Raw genomic sequence first — 24,257 nt, forward strand, 5'->3', positions numbered from 1 at the left:
AAAATGGATGACTCAAATCACAGGAGACATCACTTGTGATAACTGCACTCCAATAACTGATGTAATTGTCTAGGGCTGGTATCTGACTATATTACTTGGTAACTGCATTATTTAGAGAGATCCTGGAGCTGAGCTGCTGTATGAGAGCCTGCTGTGTTGTAAATGTTTTCTAGGTATGCTGTCTCCAATATACATAATAGGACACACACTGTATATTTTATATCTGAGATTTGCTATCGGGTCCAAAGATTTCCACTGCATGTTCCCCTCTGCAAATCTTACCTCCATGTTGTTGAATAAATAACAATTCTATATTTAGCCGCCACCACCGTACGATAAAGAAATCTATTCAGTGCCTAAGAAACTGTGCCACACAAGTAGATACTACCATACAGTGTTTAGTACCAATATATAATGAGTAGAGATGAGCGAACGTATTCGTCCGAGCTTGATACTCATTCGAGTATTAGCGTGTTCGAGATGCTCGTTACTCGTAACGAGTACCACGCGATGTTCGGGTTACTTTAACTTTCCTCTCTGAGAGGTTAGCGCGCTTTTCTGGCCAATTGAAAGACAGGGAAGGCATTACAACTTCCCCCTGCGACGTTCAAGCCCTATACCACCCCCCTGCAGTGAGTGGCTGGGGAGATCGGGTGTCACCCGAGTATAAAAATCGGCCCCTCCCGCGGCTCGCCTCAGATGCGTTGTGAGACAGCTGAGGGACAGTGGTATTGTGTTGGAGCTGCTGTAGGGAGAGTGTTAGGAGTTAGTGTAGGCTTCAAGAACCCCAATGGTCCTTCTTAGGGCCACATCTAACCATGTGCAGTACTGTGGAGGCTGCTTTTAGCAGTGTTGCACATTTTTTTTTTTGGTATATCGGCCGTGCAGAGCATTGCGCCCTGCAGTAATAGTCCAGGGACAGAAGTGTGGAGGCAGGGAGAGCGTTAGGAGTTATTGTAGGCTTCAAGAACCCCAACGGTCCTTCTTAGGGCCACATCTAACTGTGTGCAGTACTGTGGAGGCTGCTTTTAGCAGTGTTGCCCTTTTTCTTTTTTGGTATATCGGCCGTGCAGAGCATTGCGCCCTGCAGTAATACTCCAGGGAGAGAATTGTGTAGGCAGGGCCAGAAGACATATATTATAGATTGAATATACGCAGTGGTCCTTTTGAAAAAAATATTTGGAAAAAATCTATTTGGCCTGCCTGTCACTCTGCTCAGTGTTCTGGGTCCGTGTCTGCTGGGGGTAGTAGTTCTCCAAATAAATACGCAGCCAGCTAAGTGTTACAGCAGGCTTGCGCCAAATTATTTCCTGGCTCTGAAATCACCGGTCTGTTGCAGTTAATAACAATGCGACACTGCAGTTCCGTGACACACACATCAGGGACAGAATTGTGTAGGCAGGGACAGAAGACATATATTATAGATTGAATATACGCAGTGGTCCTTTTGAAAAAAATATTTGAAAAAAATCTATTTGGCCTGCCTGTCACTCTGCTCAGTGTTCTGGGTCCGTGTCTGCTGGGGGTAGTAGTTCTCCAAATAAATACGCAGCCAGCTAAGTGTTACAGCAGGCTTGTGCCAAATTATTCCCTGGGGTTCTGTAAACGAAGTCAGCCTCCAACCACAGGCCAATAAGCCTGTTTCTGTTTCTGCACTACTGCTAATACACCATGCTGAGGGATAGGGGTAGGCCTATAGGACGTGGACGTGGGCGAGGACGCGGAGGCCCAAGTCAGGGTGTGGGCACAGGCCAAGCCACTGCGGTGGCCAGGGATAGAGGCAGGGCCAGACCGAATAATCCACCAACTGGTTCCCAAAGCGCCCCCTCGCGCCATGCCACCCTGCAGAGGTCAAGGTGCTCTACGGTGTGGCAGTTTTTCACAGAGACGCCTGACGACCGACGAACAGTGGTGTGCAACCTTTGTCGCGCCAAGATCAGCTGGGGAGGCACCACCACCAGCATGCGCAGGCATATGATGGCCAAGCACCCCACAAGGTGGGACGGTGCCCGTTCACCGCCTCCGGTTTGCACCACTGCCTCTCCCCCTGTGCCCCAACCTGCCACTGAGATCCAACCCCCCTCTGAGGACACAGGCAGTACCGTCTCCTGGCCTGCACCCACACCCTCACCTCCGCTGTCCTCGGCCCCATCCAGCAATGTCTCTCAGCGTAGCGTCCAGACGTCGCTAGCGCCACAGTTGGAGCGCAAGCGCAAGTACGACGCCACGCACCCGCACGCTCAAGCGTTAAACGTGCACATGGCAAAATTGATCAGCCTAGAGATGCTGCCGTATAGGCTTGTGGAAACGGAGGCTTTCAAAAGCATGATGGCGACGGCGGCCCCGCGCTACTCGGTTCCCAGTCGCCACTACTTTTCCCGATGTGCCGTCCCAGCCCTGCACGACCACGTCTCCCGCAACATTGTACGCGCCCTCACCAACGCGGTTACTGCCAAGGTCCACTTAACAACAGACACGTGGACAAACACAGGCGGGCAGGGCCACTATATCTCCCTGACGGCACATTGGGTGAATTTAGTGGAGGCTGGGACAGAGTCAGAGCCTGGGACCGCTCACGTCCTACCCACCCCCCGAATTGCGTGCCCCAGCTCGGTGGTGGTATCTGCGGGGGTGTATGCTTCCTCCACTAAACCACCCTCCTCCTCCTCCTACGCAACCTCTGTCTCGCAATCAAGATGTGTCAGCAGCAGCAGCACGTCGCCAGCAGTCGGTGTCACGCGGCGTGGCAGCACAGCGGTGGGCAAGCGTCAGCAGGCCATGCTGAAACTACTCAGCTTAGGTGAGAAGAGCCACATGGCCCACGAACTGCTGCAGGGTCTGACAGAGCAGACCGACCGCTGGCTTGCGCCGCTGAGCCTCCAACCGGGCATGGTCGTGTGTGACAACGGCCGTAACCTGGTGGCGGCTCTGCAGCTCGGCAGCCTCACGCACGAGCCATGCCTGGCCCATGTCTTTAATTTGGTGGTTCAGCGCTTTCTGAAAAGCTACCCCCACTTGTCATACCTGCTCGGAAAGGTGCGCCAGCTCTGCGCACATTTCCGCAAATCCCCCACGCACGCTGCCACCCTGCGGACCCTGCAACATCGGTTTAATCTGCCAGTGCACCGACTGCTGTGCGACGTGCCCACACAGTGGAACTCTACGCTCCACATGTTGGCCAGGCTCTATGAGCAGCGTAGAGCTATAGTGGAATACCAACTCCTACTTGCGCGGCGCAGTGGGAGTCAGCCTCCTCAATTATTTACAGAAGAGTGGGCCTGGTTGGCAGCCATCTGCCAGGTCCTTGGAAAATTTGAGGAGTCTACCCAGATGGTGAGCGGGGATGCTGTAATCATTAGCGTCACCATTCCTCTGCTATGCCTCTTGAGAAGTTCCCTGCAAAGCATAAAGGCAGACGCTTTGGAATCAGAAACGGAGGCGGGGGAAGACAGTATGTCGCTGGATAGTCAGAGCAACCTCATGTCTATATCTCAGCGCGTTGAGGAGGAGGGGGAGGAGCATGAGGAGGAGGGGGAAGAGACAGCTTGGCCCACTGCTGGGGGGACAGATGCTGCTTGCCTGTCATCCTTTCAGCGTGTATGGCCAGAGGAGGAGGAGGGGGAGGAGCATGAGGAGGAGGGGGAAGAGACAGCTTGGCCCACTGCTGAGGGTACAGATGCAGCTTGCCTGTCATCCTTTCTGCGTGTATGGCCAGAGGAGGAGGAGGAGGAGGAGGATCCTGAAAGTGATCTTCCGAGTGAGGACAGCCATGTGTTGCGTACAGGTACCCTGGCACACATGGCTGACTTCATGTTAGGATGCCTTTCTCGTGACCCTCGCGTTACACGCATTCTGGCCACTACGGATTACTGGGTGTACACACTGCTCGATCCACGGTATAAGGAGAGCCTTTGCACTCTCATTCCCGAAGAGGAAAGGGGTTCGAGAATGATGCTATACCACAGGGCGCTGGTGGACAAACTGATGGTAAACTTCCCATCCGACAGCGCTAGTGGCCGAAGGCGCATTTCCGCGGCCCAGGTAGCAGGGGAGGCGCATAGATCAGGCAGCATGTACAGCGCAGGCAGGGGAACACTCTCTAAGGCCTTTGACAACTTTATGGCTCCCCAGCAAGACTGTGTCACCGGTCCCCAGTCAAGGCTGAGTTGGCGGGAGCACTGTAAAAGGATGGTGAGGGAGTACGTAGCCGATTGCAGCACCATCCTCGGTGACGCCTCTGCCCCCTACAACTACTGGGTGCTGAAGCTGGACACGTGGCCTGAACTCGCGCTGTATGCCCTGGAGGTGCTTGCTTGTCCTGCGGCTAGCGTCTTGTCAGAGAGTGTGTTTAGTGTGGCTGGGGGAATCATCACAGATAAGCGTACCCACCTGTCAACCGACAGTGCTGACAGGCTTACACTCATCAAGATGAACAAAGCCTGGATTTCCCCAGACTTCTGTTCTCCACCAGCGGACAGCAGCGATACCTAAACAATACGTAGGCTGCACCCGCGGATGGAAGCATCGTTCTCTATCACCATCCAAAACGGGGACCTTTTTGCTTCATCTATCTGTGTATAATATTCCTCCTCCTCCTCCTGCTCCTCCTCCTGAAACCTCACATAATCACGCCGAACGGGCAATTTTTCTTAGGCCCACAAGGCTCAGTCATATAATTTTTCTAAACAATTTTTATACATTTCAATGCTCATTAAAGCGTTGAAACTTTCACCTGAACCAATTTTTATTTTAACTGGGCTGCCTCCAGGCCTAGTTACAAATTAAGCCACATTAACCAAAGCGATTAATAGGTTTCACCTGCCCTCTTGGTTGGGCATGGGCAATTTTTCAGAGGTACATTAGTACTGTTAATACAGCAATTTTTGTGGGCCCTCGCCTACACTGTAATCAAATTAATTTTTAGCCCACCTGCATTAAAGCTGACATTACCTCAGCTGTGCTGGGCACTCCAATGGGATATATTTATGTACCGCCAGTGGGTTCCAGGGAGCCACCCATGCTGTCGGTCCACACGGAGTTGTAACTGCATGTGTCCGCTTCTAAAGAACCCCAGTCTGACTGGGGCATGCAGTGTGGGCCGAAGCCCACCTGCATTAAGCACGACATTACTACCTCAGCTGTGTTGGGCAATGCAATGGGATATATTTATGTACCGCCGGTGGCTTCCTGGCACCCACCCATGCTGTGGGTCCACAGGGAGTTGTAAATGCATCTGTTTCCACTTCTAAAGAACCCCAGTCTGACTGGGGCATGCAGTGTGGGCCGAAACCCACCTGCATTAAACATGACAATACTACCTCAGCTGTGATGGGCAATGCAATGGGATATTTTTATGTACCGCCGGTGGGTTCCAGGGAGCCACCCATGCTGTGGGTGCACACGGAATTCCCATTGCGGAGTTGTACCTGCCTGTGACTATTTATAAAAAAACGTGGTCTGACTGGGGCATGCAGACACCTTGACAGAATGAATAGTGTGTGGCACATAGGTTCCCCATTGCTATGCCCACGTGTGCAGCTCCAGATGGAGGTGGCACAGGATTGGATTTCTCATTGCTTCTGTACAGCATTGTGGACTATCGCCCCGCCCCTTTTAAAGAGGGTCGCTGCCTAGCCGTGCCAACCCTCTGCAGTGTGTGCCTGCGGTTTCTCTGGCAGACGCACTTATAAATAGACATGAGGGTGGCGTGGCATGAGGGCAGCTGAAGGCTGGGCAGGGACAGTTTGGTGTGCGCTGTGGACACTGGGTCGTGGGGGGGGGGGGGATTTGGCAGCATGTAACCCAGGAGAAGTGGCAGCGGAGTGTCATGCAGGCAGTGATTGTGCTTTGTTGGAGGTAGTGTGGTGCTTAGCTAAGGTATGCATTGCTAATGAGGGCTTTTCAGATGTAAAAGTTGTTGGGGGGGGCACTCTTGCTGCTATTGTGGCTTAATAGTGGGACCTGTGAACTTGAGATGCAGCCCAACATGTAGCCCCTCGCCTGCCCTATCCGTTGCTGTGTCGTTCCCATCACTTTCTTGAATTGCCCCGATTTTCACAAATGAAAACCTTAGCGAGCATCGGCGATATACAAAAATGCTCGGGTCGCCCATTGACTTCAATGGGGTTCGTTACTCGAAACGAACCCTCGAGCATCGCGGAAAATTCGTCTCGAGTAACGAGCACCCGAGCATTTTGGTGCTCGCTCATCTCTAATAATGAGCGAATAACACCTTCATTAAGTATGTAAAGATATGCCCTGTGTAATCCTACAGCACTGACTGATGTCTGCTTCTCCCTCTGTATGGAATATATGGGAATGTTCATCTGGTTGGTCATAAAACTGGTAAATCTATGGCAAGTTTTGGAAAGGATACTGTACAACTAATGAGATATTCTGCTTATTTTAATCACCAGAACCCTACAGCAGTCTAAATCCCATATAGCGGTCCCTCAACATGCAATATTAATTGGTTATGGGACGGCCATCGTACAGTATATTGAGAAGATTGGGTCTCATGTATCAAAACTGTAAGACTGTCCTCATTGCCCACAGCAACTAATCAGAGTACAACTTTCATCTTTCCACGGCAGTTTAAGAAATGAAGGCTGTGATAGGCAACCAGTGCAGTTGTACAGTTAATTTTCATAAAGGAGGCCCGGGGACTAATAAAACTGCACAGCCTTTTAAATCAGTGTGAACAGTTCCCAACAGTGCAGCAATTACAACAAAATGTGCAGATATTAGAGATGAGCGAGCACCAAAATGCTCGAGTGCTCTTTACTCGAGTCGAACTTCCCGCGATGCTCGAGGGTTCGTTTCGAGTAACGAACCCCATTAAAGTCAATGGGCGACTCAAGCATTTTTGTATATCACCGATGCTCGCTAAGGTTTGCATTTGTGAAAATCTGGGAAATTCAAGAAAGTGATGGGAACGACACAGAAACTGATAGGGCAGGCGAGGGGCTACATGTTGGGCTGCATCTCAAGTTCCCAGGTCCCACTATTAAGCCACAATAGCGGCAAGAGTGCCCCCCCCCCCCCCGCACTGTCAGCATAAAAATCGTTCTCTTCTGCCACAGCTGAGAACTGCCCCTGATTGGTCCCTGCGCTGAGCCAATCAGAGGCAGCACTAACCCATTCATGAATGGGTGTGAGTGAGAGCTGCCTCTGATTGGTGAGGCTGTGACCAATCAGAGGCAGCTCATTCAGCAGGCGGGGATTTTAAATCCCCACCTGCTGAATACTACAGAGAGCAGTTCAGAGAATTGCCGGCCAGACGCGGCTGAAGTCCGGCTGCAGCGGAAAGGTGAGTATACATTTTTTTTTTTATTTTTTCACATTTCTGGATGATTTTTAGGTAAGGGCTTATATTTTTAAGCCCTTCCCGAAAATTCATCCCGCGCTCGCCGGCAGCCCATTGCTTTCAATGGAGCCGGCTGTATTGCCGGCTCCATTGAATTCAATGGTCAGTGATCGTTTAATCGAGACGAGTACCGTGTGGTGCTCGTTTGAGTAACGAGCATCTCGAGCACCCTAATACTCGAACGAGCATCAAGCTCGGACGAGTATGCTCGCTCATCTCTAGTAGATATGCGTGCAATGGTGGGAAGTTTTTGCGGTGTTAACATCTCGCTATCTAATGCGTATTTGCGCATACTCTTGTGTGAGGCCGCCCTTGTACATGGGCTTTACAGGTTAATGACCCTGCTGATTGTCTGGATTAAGTAATCCATGACATCATAGTGAAGTATGTGACCTGCTGGAGTGCAGAGCGCTCATGCTCTAGCAGATGCAGTGATGAACAAATGGAGCGCCAACAGCCGGATCACACATCATGTGACCAGAGACCTAGCTACTCTGCACAAAATACACCTTGTTACTGTACACAACTAAGTTCCCTATTTCACAAGACTCAGCTTCTGTGATCCTTGAGCTATTGATTTACTTATTCTGATTTGTGGTTTTAGGATCGCCAATAGATCCCAATTACCCTATACTACGTTCTGTGTCCAATGTAATCTGCTCCGTGGTTATTGGCAACCGGTTTGAATATGAAGATGAAAATTTCCAAAACGTTGTGAAATGTATTCAAGACAACTTCCGACTCATGAGCACACGCTGGGGAGTAGTAAGTATAACCTTAGATTTCAAAGAAATATCTAAATAACTACATTTCAGATTTCTGTCATGCACTCGCCATAGATCTGTGCGTGGAGCCTATGGTTTGCCATACGAAGCCTCCATAAGAACACTTACTTGTTACTCTTCTTAATTAACTGTTCCCAGAACTATATTGCAGAGTAAGCTGTATTTACTTGCAGAAAACAGTAGAAGAAAATTAATGTATTTGGAATCAAAATTAACATATTAACATACCGTATATACTCGAGTATAAGCCAAGTTTTTCAGCACAAAAATTGTGCTGAAAAAGCCCCCCTTGGCTTATACTCGAGTGAGGTACAAAAAGAAAAAAAACCCTCAATACTCACCTATCAGTCGGCATCTTTGTCCCCCGTGCGATGCTTTCCCTGGCGGTGCGGCCAGCTGTTGCAGTCTTCTCCCTGGCTTGCTTTTAAAATCCCCGCCGTCAGCGCTATGATTGGATCGAGCGCCGGCCAATCACAGCCAGCGCTCGATAAACCAATCACAGCGATTCAGTGATGTCATTCTGAATCGCTATGATTGGTTTATCGAGCGCCGGCTGTGATTGGCCGGCGCTCGATTCATCACAGCGCTGACGGCAGGGATTTCAAAAGCAAGCCAGGGAGAAGACAGCGGGGAGAAGACTGCAGCAGCTGGCCGCACCGCCAGGGAGAGCTTCGCGCTGGGGACACAGATGCCGGCGAATAGGTGAGTATTGCTTCTTTTTTTTTTTTTTTTTTTTTAAACCTGTATACTCGAGTATAGCTAGGCTTATACTCGAGTCAATAAGTTTTACCAATTTTTGTGGTAAAACTTATTGACTCAGCTTATACTCGGGTAGGGTAATACTCAAGTATATATGGTAATCAGTTTTTGAGCTTATTTACACTCATTTCAGTATTTTGCTATTTTCTCCTTTTCTGTTTGTTTTCTCCATTGTGTTTCCCTACTGTTTTGCTCGCAAGTATGTTTTTTTCCCATTTACCAGTCAGAAGTCTTGGGCTGGGTTTGCCCTGCTTTTGCTCATGTATGAACTCTCCTAGCATCACTGATTGCTGGTAAACAGTATTTCCTGGCTGCTGGTTTGCAGAAGAAGCAATGCAGCAACACGGGGGAAAATTTACTAAGCCCGATATTTTCTGTACCAGGTTTGGGCCATATGTACCCACCTGATATTCTCGTGTGCATTTTATGCATTGCGAGACACACAACTCTTGCAAAAATAGACCCCATTGTTTGCAATGGGTCTATTAACATATACGATTTTTCAGAAAAGTCACAGCATGTACTATTCAAGTGGGGCCCGAGAATGTACCACATCACATAGAACTCAGATAGTGTGTTTTATGCAGTGCAAGTGGTGCCAGAAAATATCAGGCGTGACTCGCTATTGGCCATGTAAATACAACCTAAGTAAGATTTCCCTCAGCGTGTGGTGCACCGAATACATGGAGACACACGACTCTTCATGCATTCAGTGCATCCCCGTTACCTCCGTGTACCTTCACAGAAATGTACACCTGCTCCTAACCAAGCATACCTTTCTGGCATAATATACATCAGTCTGTGGCATAAATGTATGCATATATCGGTCAGTCAAGGGCGGCCATGCCCCTCCCGACAAGCCACACCTACTTCTCAGAAATGTGTCGGGGCCAGTCGCAGATGTAACATAGTAACATAGTTCGTAAGGCTGAATGAAGACAATGTCCATCTAGTTCAACCTGTTTATCCTCCTGTGTTGTTGATCCAGAGGAAGCAAAAAACCCCAAGAGCAGAAGCCAATTAGCCCTTTTGGGGAAAAAATTCCATCCCGACTCCCTAATGGCAATCAGACTATTCCCTGGATCAATCCCTAATAGTTCCTACCTACCTGTATACCCGGATTAACAATTAACCTAAGATTTGTAACCTATAATATCCTTCCTCTCCAGAAAGACATCAAGTCCCCTTTTAAACTCCTCTATTGATTTTGCCATCACCACTTCCTCAGGCAGAGAGTTCCACAGTCTAACTGCTCTTACAGTAAAGAACCCTTTTCTATGTTGGTGATGAAATCTGTTTTCCTCTAAACGTAGCGGATGTCCTCTTGTTACCGTCGTAGTCCTGGGTATAAACAGATCATGGGAGAGATCCTTGTATTGTCCCCTCATGTATTTATACATAGCTTTTTGTCGCCCCTTAGCCTTCTTTTTTCTAGAGTAAATAATCCCAATTTGGATAGCCTCTCTGGGTATTCCATGTATTAGTTTAGTCGCTCTTCTTTGAACCCCCTCCAGTACTGTAACATCTTTCCTGAGTACCGGTGACCAGAACTGTGCGCAGTTTTCCATGTGGGGCCTGACTAGTGCCTTATATAATGGAAAGATAATGTTCTCGTCCTTCGCCCCTATACCTCTTTTAATGCACCCCAAGATTTTATTTGCCTTTGCAGCAGCTGACTGGCATTGGTTACTCCAGTTTAGTCTACAATCCACTAGTACCCCCAGGTCTTTTTCCATTGCTTTTCCCTAGCAGTACCCCATTTAGTGTATATTGGTAACATCCATGTTTGCTACCCATGTGCATAACCTTACATTTATCAACATTGAACTTCATTTGCCATTTTTCTGCCCAAGCCCCCAGCTTATCTTGGTCCGTTTGTAGCCGTGCATTGTCCTCCGTTGCATTAATTATATTGCATAATTTTGTGTCATCTGCAAATATTGATATTTTGCTGTGCAGCCCCTCTATCAGGTCGTTGATAAATATATTGAACAGAATGGGGCCTAATACTGAACCCTGTGGCACCCCGCTAGTGACTGCGGCCCAATCATAGTACAAACCATTTATTACCTCCCTCTGCTTTCTATCATTGAGCCAATTCTTTACCCAATTACACATTTTTTCACCCAATCCGAGCTGTCTCATTTTGTATATTAGCCTATTATGTGGCACGGTGTCAAATGCTTTAGAGAAGTCCAGATATGCGAGATCAATAGACTCTCCCAGGTCCAGTCTAGAGCTTACTTCATCATAGAAACTGATCAGATTTGTCTGACATGAGCGACCCTTCATGAATCCATGCTGGTGAGGAGTTATTCCCTTGTTCTCCTTGAGGTACTCATCAATGGCGTCTCTCAGGATCCCCTCGAAAAATTTTCCCGTTACTGAAGTGAGACTTACTGGCCTGTAGTTACCAGGCTCACTTTTGGTCCCCTTTTTGTAAATTGAAACCACGTTGGCAATGCGCCAATCCAGTGGTACAACACCGGTCTTGATAGTGTCTAGAAATATTAGATATAGCGGCCTAGCTATCTCATCACTTAGTTCCGTTAGTATCCTTGGGTGTATTCCATCTGGGCCTGGCGATTTATCGATTTTAATCTTCTTTAATCGGTTCCTCACTTCCTATTGTGTTAGGTATGACATATTTTGTGAGGGGTTCATTTTATTCCCCTGCATCTCGTGTGGCATTACCTTTTCGTTTGTGAATACGCTTGAAAAGAAACTATTTAATAGATTTGCCTTCCCTCCATCATCCTCAATGATTTCCCCTGCATTATTTGTTAAAGGGCCAGTGTTCTCCCTGTAAATCCTTTTGCTGTTAATATAATTGAAAAATAGCTTCAGGTTGTTTTTGCTCTTTGGCGATCAGTCTTTCTGCCTCCTCCTTGGCAATTTTGATCCTATCTTTGCATATTTTGTTTTTTCCCTGTACGATTTTAGCGCTTCTTTGCTGCCTTCTTGCTTTAGTAGTTTGAACGCTTTTTTTTCGTTTATTGCCCCTCTTACTGTCTTGTCAAGCCACTTTGGTTTCCTTTTAGTTGAGATTCTTTTATTTTTAAAGGCAATGAACTGCTCACATGAGGAGATTTGGATCCTTTTAAACTTTTCCCATTTGTCCTCTGTACTGTTATTTTTGAGGATGTTGTCTCATTTAGGGTGCAGGCAGACGAGCGCATAAACGGCGCGTTTTTGCGACCAAACGTATATACGTGACCATCTGAGGCAATGGTTTCGAATGTATTCGTTCACATGGGCGATTTTACGGCGCGTAAAAACGGCAATTCGAAAAAAAACGGAACATATGCGACCGAAATACGCGCCAACGCATATTCGATCGCCGAAAAGACCGTTTGCAAAGTAGGAACAAACGAAAATACGCTTTCTAGCTCTGGTCGTGATCGGTGAAAAACGATCGTTCGGGCGATTATACGTTGCGCTCGTGCGAACGTAAATATGCCTACGCTCGTCTGCCCGCACCCTTAATGTTACTGATAGTAGTTCTAAGCTGATCAAATCTTGCTTTACCAAAGTTTAGTTTGTTTGTCGCTCCCTGATAAGGCTTCTTATTGAATGACAGCTGGAAGTTGATTATATTGTGATCACTGTTCCCCAAGTGCCCCTCAACCTGTACCCCGTTTATTCGGTCCGGTTTGTTAGTTAGTACTAGGTCCAGAATGGCCCTCCCTCTCATTGGTTCCCGCACAAGTTGGTTCAGGTAATTATCTTTAATTACTCTCAAGCACTTATCACCCCTGTGAGATTTGCAGGTTTCGTTCTCCCATGTTATATCTGGATAATTAAAGTCCCCCATGATAATTACTTCATTGTGGTTTGACACCTCTTCTATCTGCCTTAATAGTAAGTTTTCAGTTTCTTCTGCTACTTTTGGTGGTCTATAGAAAACCCCTATCAAGATTTTGTTATTTTTTTTCTCCCTTTATTTCTACCCACAGAGATTCCACCTGTTGTTCTCCTACTCCTATATTCTCCCGTAGTATCGGCTTTAAGTACGATTTAACGTGCAGACATACCCCTCCCCCTTTCTGGTTCCTTCGGTCTCTTCTAAAGAGATTGTACCCCTGTAAATTCGCCGCCCAATCGCACTTATCATCAAGCCATGTTTCCGTTATTCCGACTATATCATAGTTTTCATCGGCCATTCTCGCTTCAAGCTCACCCACTTTACCAATCAGACTTCTTGCATTCGTGGTCATGCAATTTATATTGTTTTTTTTGTTCTTTAAATTCGTTTTGTTGCTAGTCATACTAATGGCTGATCTAACAGTTCTAACTGTATTAACCCCATCCCTGCTCGACCCCCCCCCCCCCCCATTCCCCTTGCTTAGACCCGGGTCGCTAGCTACACTGGCTACCCCACTATTTCTCATTTTGCCCTCACCCCAGTCCCTAGTTTAAACACTCCTCCAGCCTTCTAGCCATCTTCTCCCCCAGCACAGCTGCACCCTCCCATTAAGATGCAGCCCATCTCTACAGTAGAGCCTGTAGCCGACAGCAAAGTCAGCCCAGTTCTCCAGGAACCCAAAGCCCTCCTCCTTACACCAACTTCGATGCCACTTGTTTACCTCCCTAAGATCCTGCTGCCTTTCTAGTGTGGCTTTTGGTGCAGGTAGTATTTCCGAGAAAACTACCCTGGAGGTCCTCGCCCTAAGCTTGGACCCTAGGTCCCTGAAATCATTTTTGAGGGCCCTCCATCGACCTCTAATTTGTTCATTAGTGCCAAAGTGCACCATGACCGCCTAATCCTCATCAGCCCCTCCCAGTAATCTGTTAATCCGATCCGCGATGTGTCGAACTCGAGCGCCAGGAAGACAACACACTGTTCGATGATCCCGGTCTTTATGGTAGATTGCCCTATCTGTCCCCCTTATAATTGAGTCCCCCACCACTAGGACCTGTCTAGCCTGCCCTGCGCTCCCCGTCTCACTGGAGCAGTCATCTCCCTGGAGTTCAGAGGGCATGTCGTGCTGCAGTGGTGCTGGCTCTGTAATGACATCCCCCTCATCTGCCAACTTTGCAAACTTGTTGGGTTGTGCCAGTTCAGGACCAGCCTCCCTTGTTCTTTTCCCTCTACCCTCCTTCTTCCTTTCACCCAGCTAGCTGCCTGCTCCCCCTGCTCTTCTGTACTACCATCCGCCCCCGCCTCTACCCCAGCGAGTGTCTGCTCAGTGAGCAGCAAACTCCTTTCCATGATGTCAATGGCTCTCAGTGTTGCCAGTTGCCCATTTAGATCCAGGATGCATGACTGTATTCTGGAGTACAGCTTTTTGCAAACGTCCCCCATAGTATTTAACCATTCCATGTGACCTACCTCAATGTTTGCTGGTGTGAGAATTGCCAACACCCAGAAACTTTTTTTTTTTTTTTTTTAGTGTTGGACAGCGCTCATGAATATTTATATTCAATCACAGAAAAAAATGTATGCAGATAATAAATTAAAGTCTCTCAGAGCTTAATATTCCCTGCCTTACACTGATTTCTAGGCTTAATGCAGGGCAGGAAGAGAAAGCTGTATGGAATGATGACCCTAATCTTTTGAGTACCCTAAACCATGAGGGACCCTAGCATTAACCTTTCTACTACCATAGACCTCCAGGGATGCTTATATTAACCCATTCATGACCATAACACCTTCAATACACTTCACTAACCTAGACCAATAAGGATGCTGGCATTAATCAATTCATAAATACAACATCTTCAATACACTAGACCACCAGGAATCGTAGAATCATAGAATAGTAGAGTTGGAAGGGACCTCCAGGGTCATCGGGTCCAACACCCCTGCTCCGTGCAGGATCACTAAATCATCCCAGACAGATATTTGTCCAGCCTTTGTTTGATCACTTCCATTGAATGAGAACTCGCCACCTCCCGTGGTAACCTGTTCCACTCATTGATCACCCTCACTGTCAGAAAGTTTCTTCTAATATCTAATCTGTGTCTCCTCCCTTTCAGTTTGATCCCATTGCTTCTAGTCTTTCCTTGTGCAAATGAGAATAGGGGTGATCCCTCTGCACTGTGACAACCCTTCAGATATTTGTAGACCGCTATTAAGTCTCCTCTCAGCCTTCTTTTTTGAAAGCTAAACATTCCCAGATTCTTTAACCGCTCTTCATAGGACATGATTTGAAGACCGCTCACCATCTTGGTAACTCTTCTCTGAACTTGCTCTAGTTTGTCTGTCTCTTTTAAAGTGGGGTGCCCAGAACTAGACACAGTATTCCAGATGAGGTCTGACTAAGGAAGAGTAGAGGGGGATAATTACCTCATGTGATCTAGACTCTATGCTTCTCTTAATACATCCCAGAATTGTTGGCCTTTTTGGCTGCTGCATCACATTGTTGACTCATGTTCAGTCTATGATCTATTAGTATTGTTAGCGCAATTTTCACTATTTGATATACTGTGGGTGCCATATTAGATAGGAATAATGTACAGGCCTGGAGATCTTTTTGAGAAGACCACACGTCTACTGGTCATGTGTCCCAAAAAGATGGTCTTTATTTAGGTGGGTTAAAGTTTATATAAGGTTTCAAATCAGGAAGTTAGGTAATTTAGGATACAGTTACATAATTTTGTGTGCTGATGGGTCATTCTCATAGGGAGGTATTTGTGAGGAAGCTGTGAGATCATTCACCCGGGAGCAGCTTCTCTTGAGCATGCTCTATTCATTCTTGACTTGTTGTCTAAAGAAAATACTTCCTGTGTTTTCTCTTCAGCCAGCCATTTCCTGTCCCTTTACACAAAGACATTCCTAGATATGTTTTTAACTGGTTAGAACCGGTTTGTCCAGTTCATGGACACAATAGCACAGCTCCTTCAATTCTTGTGGAGGTGGGGGGCAATGTTCCCTTCCCCCAGAGGAGTAGATTAGAGACACAATATAGCATCTTCACAGCTGATAAAAATACAGAAAATACAGACAAGATGGTGAACCTCTCAGCCATCTACCACAGTATACTCAAGTCTTTTTCACATGTGCTACTGCTTAGCTCAATTCCTTCCATTCTGTATGTGCTTTCTTCATTTTTCTTGCCCAGACATAAGACTTAACATTTCTCCTTGTTAAATACTATTCTGTTAGTCGCTACCGACTGTGCAAGCTTTTCTAGATCTTTTTGAATACTCTCTCTCTTCCCTAGTGTTAGCTATCCTTCCTACCTGTGTCATCTGCAAATTTGATCAGTTTTCCATTAATTCCCTACTCCAGATCATTTGAAAAAATCATTTGTAAAAATGTGGGATGCTGACATTAGTCTGTTCACTAACCGAAATCTCTAAGTTTACTACCTTTTCACTGCTTCATCCATATATATATCGCCCGGATAGAATGTTTAAACCACTAAGCCATCATAGACCACCATGGATATTATTAATTCCTAAAGTTGTCTTTTCAGATGAAAAAAATGATAAATGTTTTCTATAGATTAAAGGGCTTAAGCCAAAATATAAAACTACTTTCCTGGGGTAAACAGCTGATCTGCACAGGACACGCTCGCGGGACACTTAACAGCTGATTCTGCCTGTGAAAGCCGTGGCCATCCAGAAATTTCCCCTACAACAGCCGGAGTGTGAGAAATTTGGTACTGCAAGATAACCATTCCTATGATTGGTTGCCCTGTGATAAAAGGACAGCAGAAGGTCTGCTCTGACTATAGACTAGTACTGATTGGGGGATCCCTTTCCATGACCTTTAGATGTTCTAATAGGGCATAAAAACGGGGGATTTTGTCACAACCCCTTTAAATGCATGAGTATTTGGTTAACTGCAGGAGGAGGATTTAAGCTGATTTGGTCAGTTCATTTTTTTTTTTCTTTCTTAAGCTATACAACATATACCCAAATTTCATGAAGTACTTACCTGGACCTCACCGTAAAATCATGGAAAACTTTGCTTCCATGGCTGACTTTATCAGGAAGAAGTTGGTGAACAACATGAAGACTTTGGACAGTAATAACCCAAGAGATTTTATAGACTGTTTCCTCATCAAAATGGAGAAGGTATGAAAAACTATCAAATATCCGTCTCTTACATTATGAAGCAGGACTTTCTATCTTTGTATATACTACCGGTATATCCTCTTACCTGCATCTTTTCTTCAAGGAAGGGAAGAATGAAGCAACGTTCTTCAATCCTGATACTTTGGTGATGTGTTCTTTGGTTTTGTTCTTTGGTGGAACAGAATCAGTGAGTGCTACCCTGAGATATACATTGTTACTTCTCATGAAATACCCAAATGTAGCAGGTATGTAACTAAAGTCAGAAAGTTCTGCAACAGTGTTTTTAAAAGCTTTTTCAAGAGCCAGAAAAAATATGGCCACTTTCTTCTAAAACCAACGCCACGCCAGTCCACAGGTTGTATGTGACTTCGCTGCTCAGCTCCATTCACTTCAGGACACCTGACCTGCAATACCCCAGCCTGTGGACCAGTACTGTGATGTTTCTGGAAGAAAGCCAGCAGGTTTTTCTAACCCTGGACAACTAATTTTAAAATTAGGAACAGCAACAAGATGAAATCCTGGGTCAGACGTGAGTTATACCTTCCAATTCCTTATTGCTTAGTCCATAAACTCACACAGCAGTGATGTAAAAACAAGTAGTATAAATAAAAGACCGGCTTATGGAGAATGTTGGTCAAGGTGTTTCAAATGTAAACCGTTTATCACGACTATAAACACTAACCTGACACAGGAAGTTTAAAAGGCAAAAAACTCCCCCCGTATCATGTGTGCAGTTGGAAACAAATCTATACGAATAGAGCAGGAAAACAGAATCTCCGCCGCAGATATGAAGGCAGCCTCATATAGGCGCATCAAATCAAAAAACAATACTAAAAAACGAAGATGTAAATAAAAAAAAATATATCAATATAGTAGAGAAGGAGAAAACAAAAAAAAATCTACTCTCTCTATATAAAATTGAATGTATGTGTGTGTGTCTGTTTGTCCTTTATGCGTTACTACACCATTCATCCGATCACCATGAAACTTTGGGAAGTTGTTGAGTACACTTCTGGGAAGATTATAGGCATAGTACATTTATGCTATGATAAATGGTGCGCGTGCGAGCGTTGTCGATAGTTATGCCCCCCCCCACGTAGATCGTTTGATTTTCATCATTGCCACTAATTCTCTCACTTCCTGATGTCATAGAAACATGAAATTTGGCACAAGCATTGATTATGTCATAAATAGGAAAAGTTAATGGGTCCCAACTCAATTACTCAATTCTAAGCGCCAAAGAATTAGCGTCTAAATTTTACATACGGAATCTAATTCTCTCACTTCCTGATGTCATATATATATATATATATATATATATATATATATATAAAATGAATGTATGTCTGTCTGTCTGTCCTTTATGCATTACTACACCATTCATCCAATCGCCATGAAACTTTGGGAAGTTGTTGAGTACACTCCTGGAAAGATTACTGGCATAGTACATCTTTCCTAAGATAGGTGGCACGCGTGCGAGCATCGTCGACAGTTATGCCCCCCAGACAAAGATCGTTTGATTTCCATCTCAAGCACGAAAGCAAAAAGGCATTACAAGCAAGCGTGTTCAACTACAAAATTATGCATCCGCCGAACGTTTCGCAAGACAATTGCTGCATATTGAGAATGCTGAGGTAAAATGAAAGCTGTGCTGTGATTGGTTGCTATTTCTTATACTGCTGAGGTAGCATGAAAGCTGCACAGTGCGCTGTGATTGGTTGTTATCTATATAAAAACGAATGCATGTATGTATGTCTGTCTTTGCATGCAACGCGCGACCGGTAAGCTAGTCTATATATATAAAATTGAATGTATGCGTGTCTGTCTGTATGTATGTCTGTCTGTTTGTCCTTTATGTGCATCCGATCGCCATGAAACTTTGGGAAGTTGTTGAGTACATTCCTGGGAAGATTACTGGCATAGTACATCTATCCTATGATAAACGGCGTGCGTGCGAGCGTCGTCGACAGTTATGCCCCCCCCACGTAGATTGTTCGATTTCCATCATTGCCACTAATTCTCTCACTTCCCGATGTCGTAAAAACTTGAAATTTGGCACGAGCATTGATTATGTCATAAGTAGGAAAAGCTAATGGGTCCCAACTCCATTTTTCAATTCTAAGTGCAAAAGAATTAGCGTCCAAATTTTACGTACGGAATCTAATTCACTTCTCGATGTCATAAAAACTTGAAATTTGGCACGAGCATTGATTATGTCATAAGTAGGAAAAGCTAATGGGTCCCAACTTGATTATTCAATTCTAAGCACAAAAGAATTAGCGTCCTAATTTTACGTGCGGAATCTACTTCTCTTACTTCTCGATGTCATAAAAACTTGAAATTTGGCACGAGCATTGATTATGTCATAAGTAGGAAAAGCTAATGGGTCCCAACTTGATTATTCAATTCTAAGCACAAAAGAATTAGCGTCCAAATTTTACGCACGGAATCTAATTTTCTCACTTTCCAATGTCATAGAAACTTGAAATTTGGCACGAGCATCGATTATGTCAAAAATAGGAAAAGCTAATGGTTCCCAACTCAATTATTCAATTCGAAGCACAAAAGAATTAGTGTCCAAATTTTACGCACGGAATCTATTTCTCTCACTTCCCAGTGTCATAGAAACTTGAAATTTGGCACGAGCATTGATTATTTCATAAATAGGAAAAGCTAATGGCTCTCAACTCAATTATTCAATACTAAGCGCAAAAGAATTAGCGTCCAAATTTTACGTATGGAATCTAATTCTCTCACTTCCTGATGTCATCTATATATATATATATATATAAATGAATGTATGTATGTCTGTCCTTTATGCATTACTACACCATTCATCCAATCGCCATGAAACTTTGGGAAGTTGTTGAGTACACTCCTGGGAAGATTACTGGCATAGTACAACTATCCTATGATAGGTGGCGTGCGTGCGAGTATCATCGACAGTTATGCCCCCCAGACAAAGATCGTTTGATTTCCATTTCAAGCACGAAAGCAAAAGGCATTACGAGCAAGCGTGTTCAACTACAAAATGATGCATCCGCCGAACGTTTCACAAGACAATTGCTGGATATTGAGAATGCTGAGGTAAAATGAATGCTGCGCTGTGATTGGTTGCTATTTTTTATATTGCTGAGGCAGAATAAAAGTTGCGCTGTGATCGGTTGTTATTTCTCTTTCTGCTGCGCTGTGATTGGTTATTATATATTATACCAATGAGGTAACATGAAAGCTGCGCAGTCATTGGTTGTTATCTAGATATATATTAAAAACGAATGTATGTATGTAAAATAACATCAGGAAGTGAGAGAATTAGATTACGTACATAAAATTTGGACGATAATTCTTTTGCACTTAGAATTGAATAATCGAGTTGGGACCCATTAACTTTTCCTATTTATGACATAATATTTGCCCATGCCAAATTTCAAGTTTCTATGACATCAGGAAGTGAGAGATTTAGATTCTGTACGTAAAACTTGGACGCTAAATTGTTTGCGCTTAGAATTGAATAATCGAGTTGGGACCCATTAGCTTTTCCTATTTATGACATAGTAATCAATGCTCGTGCCAAATTTCAAGTGAGAGAATTAGATTACGTACGTAAAATTTGGATGATAATTCTTTTGCGCTAGAATTGAATAATCGAGTTGGGACTCATAAACCTTTCCTATTTATGACCTAATCAATGCTTGTGCCAAATTTCATGTTTCTATGACATCGGGAAGTGAGAGAATTAGATTATGTACGTAAAATTTGGATGCTAATTCTTTTGCGCTTAGAATTGAATAATTAAGTTGGGACCCATTAGCTTTTCCTATTCATGACCTAATCAAAGGCCATGCAAATTTCAAATTTCTATGACATCGGGAAGTGAGAGAATTATATTACGTACGTAAAATTTTGACGCTTAATTGTTTGCGCTTAGAATAGAATAATCGAGTTGGGACCCATTAGCTTTTCCTATTTATGACATAGTAATGCTCATGCCAAATTTCAAGTGACAGAATTAGATTCTGTACGTAAAATTTGGACGCTAATTCTTTTGCGGTAGAATTGAATAATCGAGTTGAGACCCATTAACTTTTCCTATTTATGACATAATCAATGATCGGGCCAAATTTCAAGTTTCTATGACATTGGGAAGTGAGAGAATTAGATGAACGCTAGTTCTCTTGCGCTAGAATTGACTATCGAGTTGGGACTCATTAGCTTTTCCTATTTTGGAGATAATCCATGCTTGTGCCAAATTTTATGTTTCTACGGCATCGGGAACGGAGAGAATTAGATTACTTGCCTAAAATTTGGACGCTAGTTCTTTTGCGCGAGAATTGAATAATCGAGTTTGGACCCCTTTACTTTTCCTATTTTGGAGATAATCTATGCTTGTGCCAAATTTCATGTTTCTACGACATCGGAAAGTTGGAGAATTAGTGGTGAGTCAGTGAGTGAGTGAGTCAGTGAGTCAGTCAGTCAGTAAGTCAGTCAGTCAGTGAGTGAGTCAGTGTGTGAGTGAGTCGGTGAGTGAGTGAGTCAGTAAGTGAGTCAGTGATTGAGTGAGTGAGTGAGTGTGTCAGTGAGTGTGTCAGTGAGTGTGTCAGTGAGTGTGTCAGTGAGTGTGTCAGTGAGTGAGTGAGTCAGTGAGTGTGTCAGTGAGTGTGTCAGTGAGTGTGTCAGTGAGTGTGTCAGTGAGTGTGTCAGTGAGTGAGTGAGTCAGTGAGTGAGTGAGTCAGTGAGTGAGTCAGTGAGTGCGTCAGTGAGTGAGTCAGTGAGTGAGTCAGTGAGTGAGTCAGTGAGTCAGTGAGTCAGTGAGTGAGTGAGTCAGTCAATGAGTGAGTGAATGAGTGAGTGAGTGAGTGAGTGAGTCAGTGAGTGAGTCAGTGAGTGAGTCAGTGAGTGAGTCAGTGAGTCAGTGAGTCAGTGAGTGAGTGAGTGAGTGAGTGAGTCAGTGAGTGAGTGAGTGAGTCAGTGAGTGAGTGAGTCAGTGAGTGAGTGAGTGAGTCAGTCAGTGAGTCAGTCCTTTCATCTATAGATATATAGAGGTTTAGTATATTGTACTAACTACATTTTGGATTTACTATGTGCAATCTTCTTAGATCTATCATCCACAGAGGATATGCTCTAGCTGCTAACCTAGCTGACACAGCATTTGCTTCCTCACGACATAGCATTTCTGCTGTATATCATCTCTTAGCCAATACTAACTCTCCAACTGGCGCTCGTTTTAAAGTATCTATGCAATGGCAAGATGTTTCATTCAATAAAGTGTCACCCACTGGTGTACTGCTAATGATTGCAGGGGTCACAATTGCTCTCCTTAGCAAATGTGTACACATGGGCACCCACCATATACGGTCTCCCTGCCATGGTCCATGGGACACCAAGGGAGGTAAGGGCTGTTACCCAGGGAGTTGAAAGTCAATTACAGGTTGCTGGGCCCCCAGGCACGTGGTTCTCCCTTCCACTGAGAGACTGCAGTTGTGAGTGTTATAAATTATACCAGCTTTGCATACAAATTATTATATAGAGTAGATATCCAGGTTATACCAACATGCTCCATATAATTATATACAGGGGATGTATGTCTTTGGTAATTATGTGTTCAGCTGGCATAACTTGTACATCCTGAGTATAGCGATATGTGCCATGCTGGTTTAACCTGCGTATATACTGTATATAGATATACTGTATACGTACAGCTGGTATGTTATACATCTCCTGTATATAGTGATATTGACCTGGTATATACCCTTGACCATGTTATACTAGGATACATATGAAATTATATACAGGAGATACCCAGTTTATAGCAGTATGGTCTATATCACTATAGTCAGGAGATGTATAAGGTATAGCAGCTGTACATGGCTAGTTATATACAGTAGATACATATACAAAGATATGCAAACACATTCCATTGACTACAATGGCATCTGACCACATTCTGCTTGGCTGCCTGGCTTTTGGATGGAGGAATCGTTGCACTTTTTTTTCCAGTATTTTGAGACGGATTTGTGACGGAACCTCCGAATGGAGGTTCCAATGCATATCTGAAACCAGCTTTACACCAGCATGGTAAATGTATAGATCTCGTATATATAGTGACTAATAATGACAGCTGTGCTACATGATACATCCATTATGATCCCCACACATTACACACACAGCTCTACTACATCCATCCTGATTCCCACACATTACACACACAGCTCTACTACATCTATCGCGATTCCCACACATTACACACACAGCTCTACTACATCCATCCCGATTCCCACACATTACACACACAGCTCTACTACATCTATCGCGATTCCCACACATTACACACACAGCTCTACTACATCTATCGCGATTCCCACACATTACACACACAGCTCTACTACATCCATCCCGATTCCCACACATTACACACACAGCTCTACTACATCCATCCCGATTCCCACACATTACACACACAGCTCTACTACATCTATCCCGATTCCCACACATTACACACACAGCTCTTCTACAGCCATCCCGATTCCCACACATTACACACACAGCTCTACTACAGCCATCCCGATTCCCACACATTACACACACAGCTCTACTACAGCCATCCACACATTACACACACAGCTCTACTACAGCCATCCTGATTCCCACACATTACACACACAGCTCTACTACAGCCATCCTGATTCCCACACATTACACACACAGCTCTGCTACAGCCATCCTGATTTACACACAGCTCTGGGACTTTCTAATCTTAAAAACGCAACGCAACTTGCGTTTTTGGTGCGTTGCGTTTATAACATTAGAAAGTCTCATTGACAATCGCGTTAACAAAAAATGCAGCGTTACAAAAAAAACGCAAGTGTGTGGGTGCCCTCAGTGCAAATCCTTTTACTGTTAATAGAAAAATATTCATTAGTATTCATTAATATTAATTTAGGGTTGTTTTTGCTTTATTTGGCTATCAGTTTTCCTGCCTCCTCCTTAGCAATTTTGATTTTTTCTTTACATATTTTGTTTTTTCCCCCTCTATGATTTTAGCGCTTCTTTGCTGCCTTCTTGTTTTAGTAGTTTAAACACTTTCTTTTTTCACTTATTGCCCCCCTTACAGTGTTGTCGAGCCCCATTAGTTTCCTTCTACTTGTAGTTCTTTTACTTTTAAAGGGTATGAACTGCTCACATGAGGTCATTAGGATGTTTTTAAACTTCTCCCATTTGTCGTCTGTACTGTTATTTTGAGGAAGCTGTCCCAATTAATGTTACCAATAGTAGTACTGAGCTGATTAAATTTTGCCTTACTAAAGTTTAGTTTTTGTCGCTCC

The 24,257-nt window shown here is 44.5% G+C and overlaps 1 protein-coding gene across 3 annotated transcripts in view; it reads left to right on the forward strand.

Moving 5' to 3' along the window:
* LOC136580580 (cytochrome P450 2F2-like) overlaps positions 1-24,257 on the forward strand; it is an 88,824-nt gene that overhangs the window by 8,171 nt on the left and 56,396 nt on the right. For all 3 annotated transcript variants that reach the window (XM_066581236.1, XM_066581235.1, XM_066581234.1), the window contains exons 5-7: positions 7,971-8,131; positions 16,759-16,935; positions 17,039-17,180. In XM_066581236.1, the coding sequence (XP_066437333.1) occupies positions 7,971-8,131; positions 16,759-16,935; positions 17,039-17,180 (480 nt within the window). The remainder of the gene's footprint in view (positions 1-7,970; positions 8,132-16,758; positions 16,936-17,038; positions 17,181-24,257) is intronic.

This window comes from Eleutherodactylus coqui, chromosome 10 (assembly GCF_035609145.1).
Source record: "Eleutherodactylus coqui strain aEleCoq1 chromosome 10, aEleCoq1.hap1, whole genome shotgun sequence".
In the NCBI taxonomy this organism is placed as follows: Eukaryota; Metazoa; Chordata; class Amphibia; order Anura; family Eleutherodactylidae; genus Eleutherodactylus; species Eleutherodactylus coqui.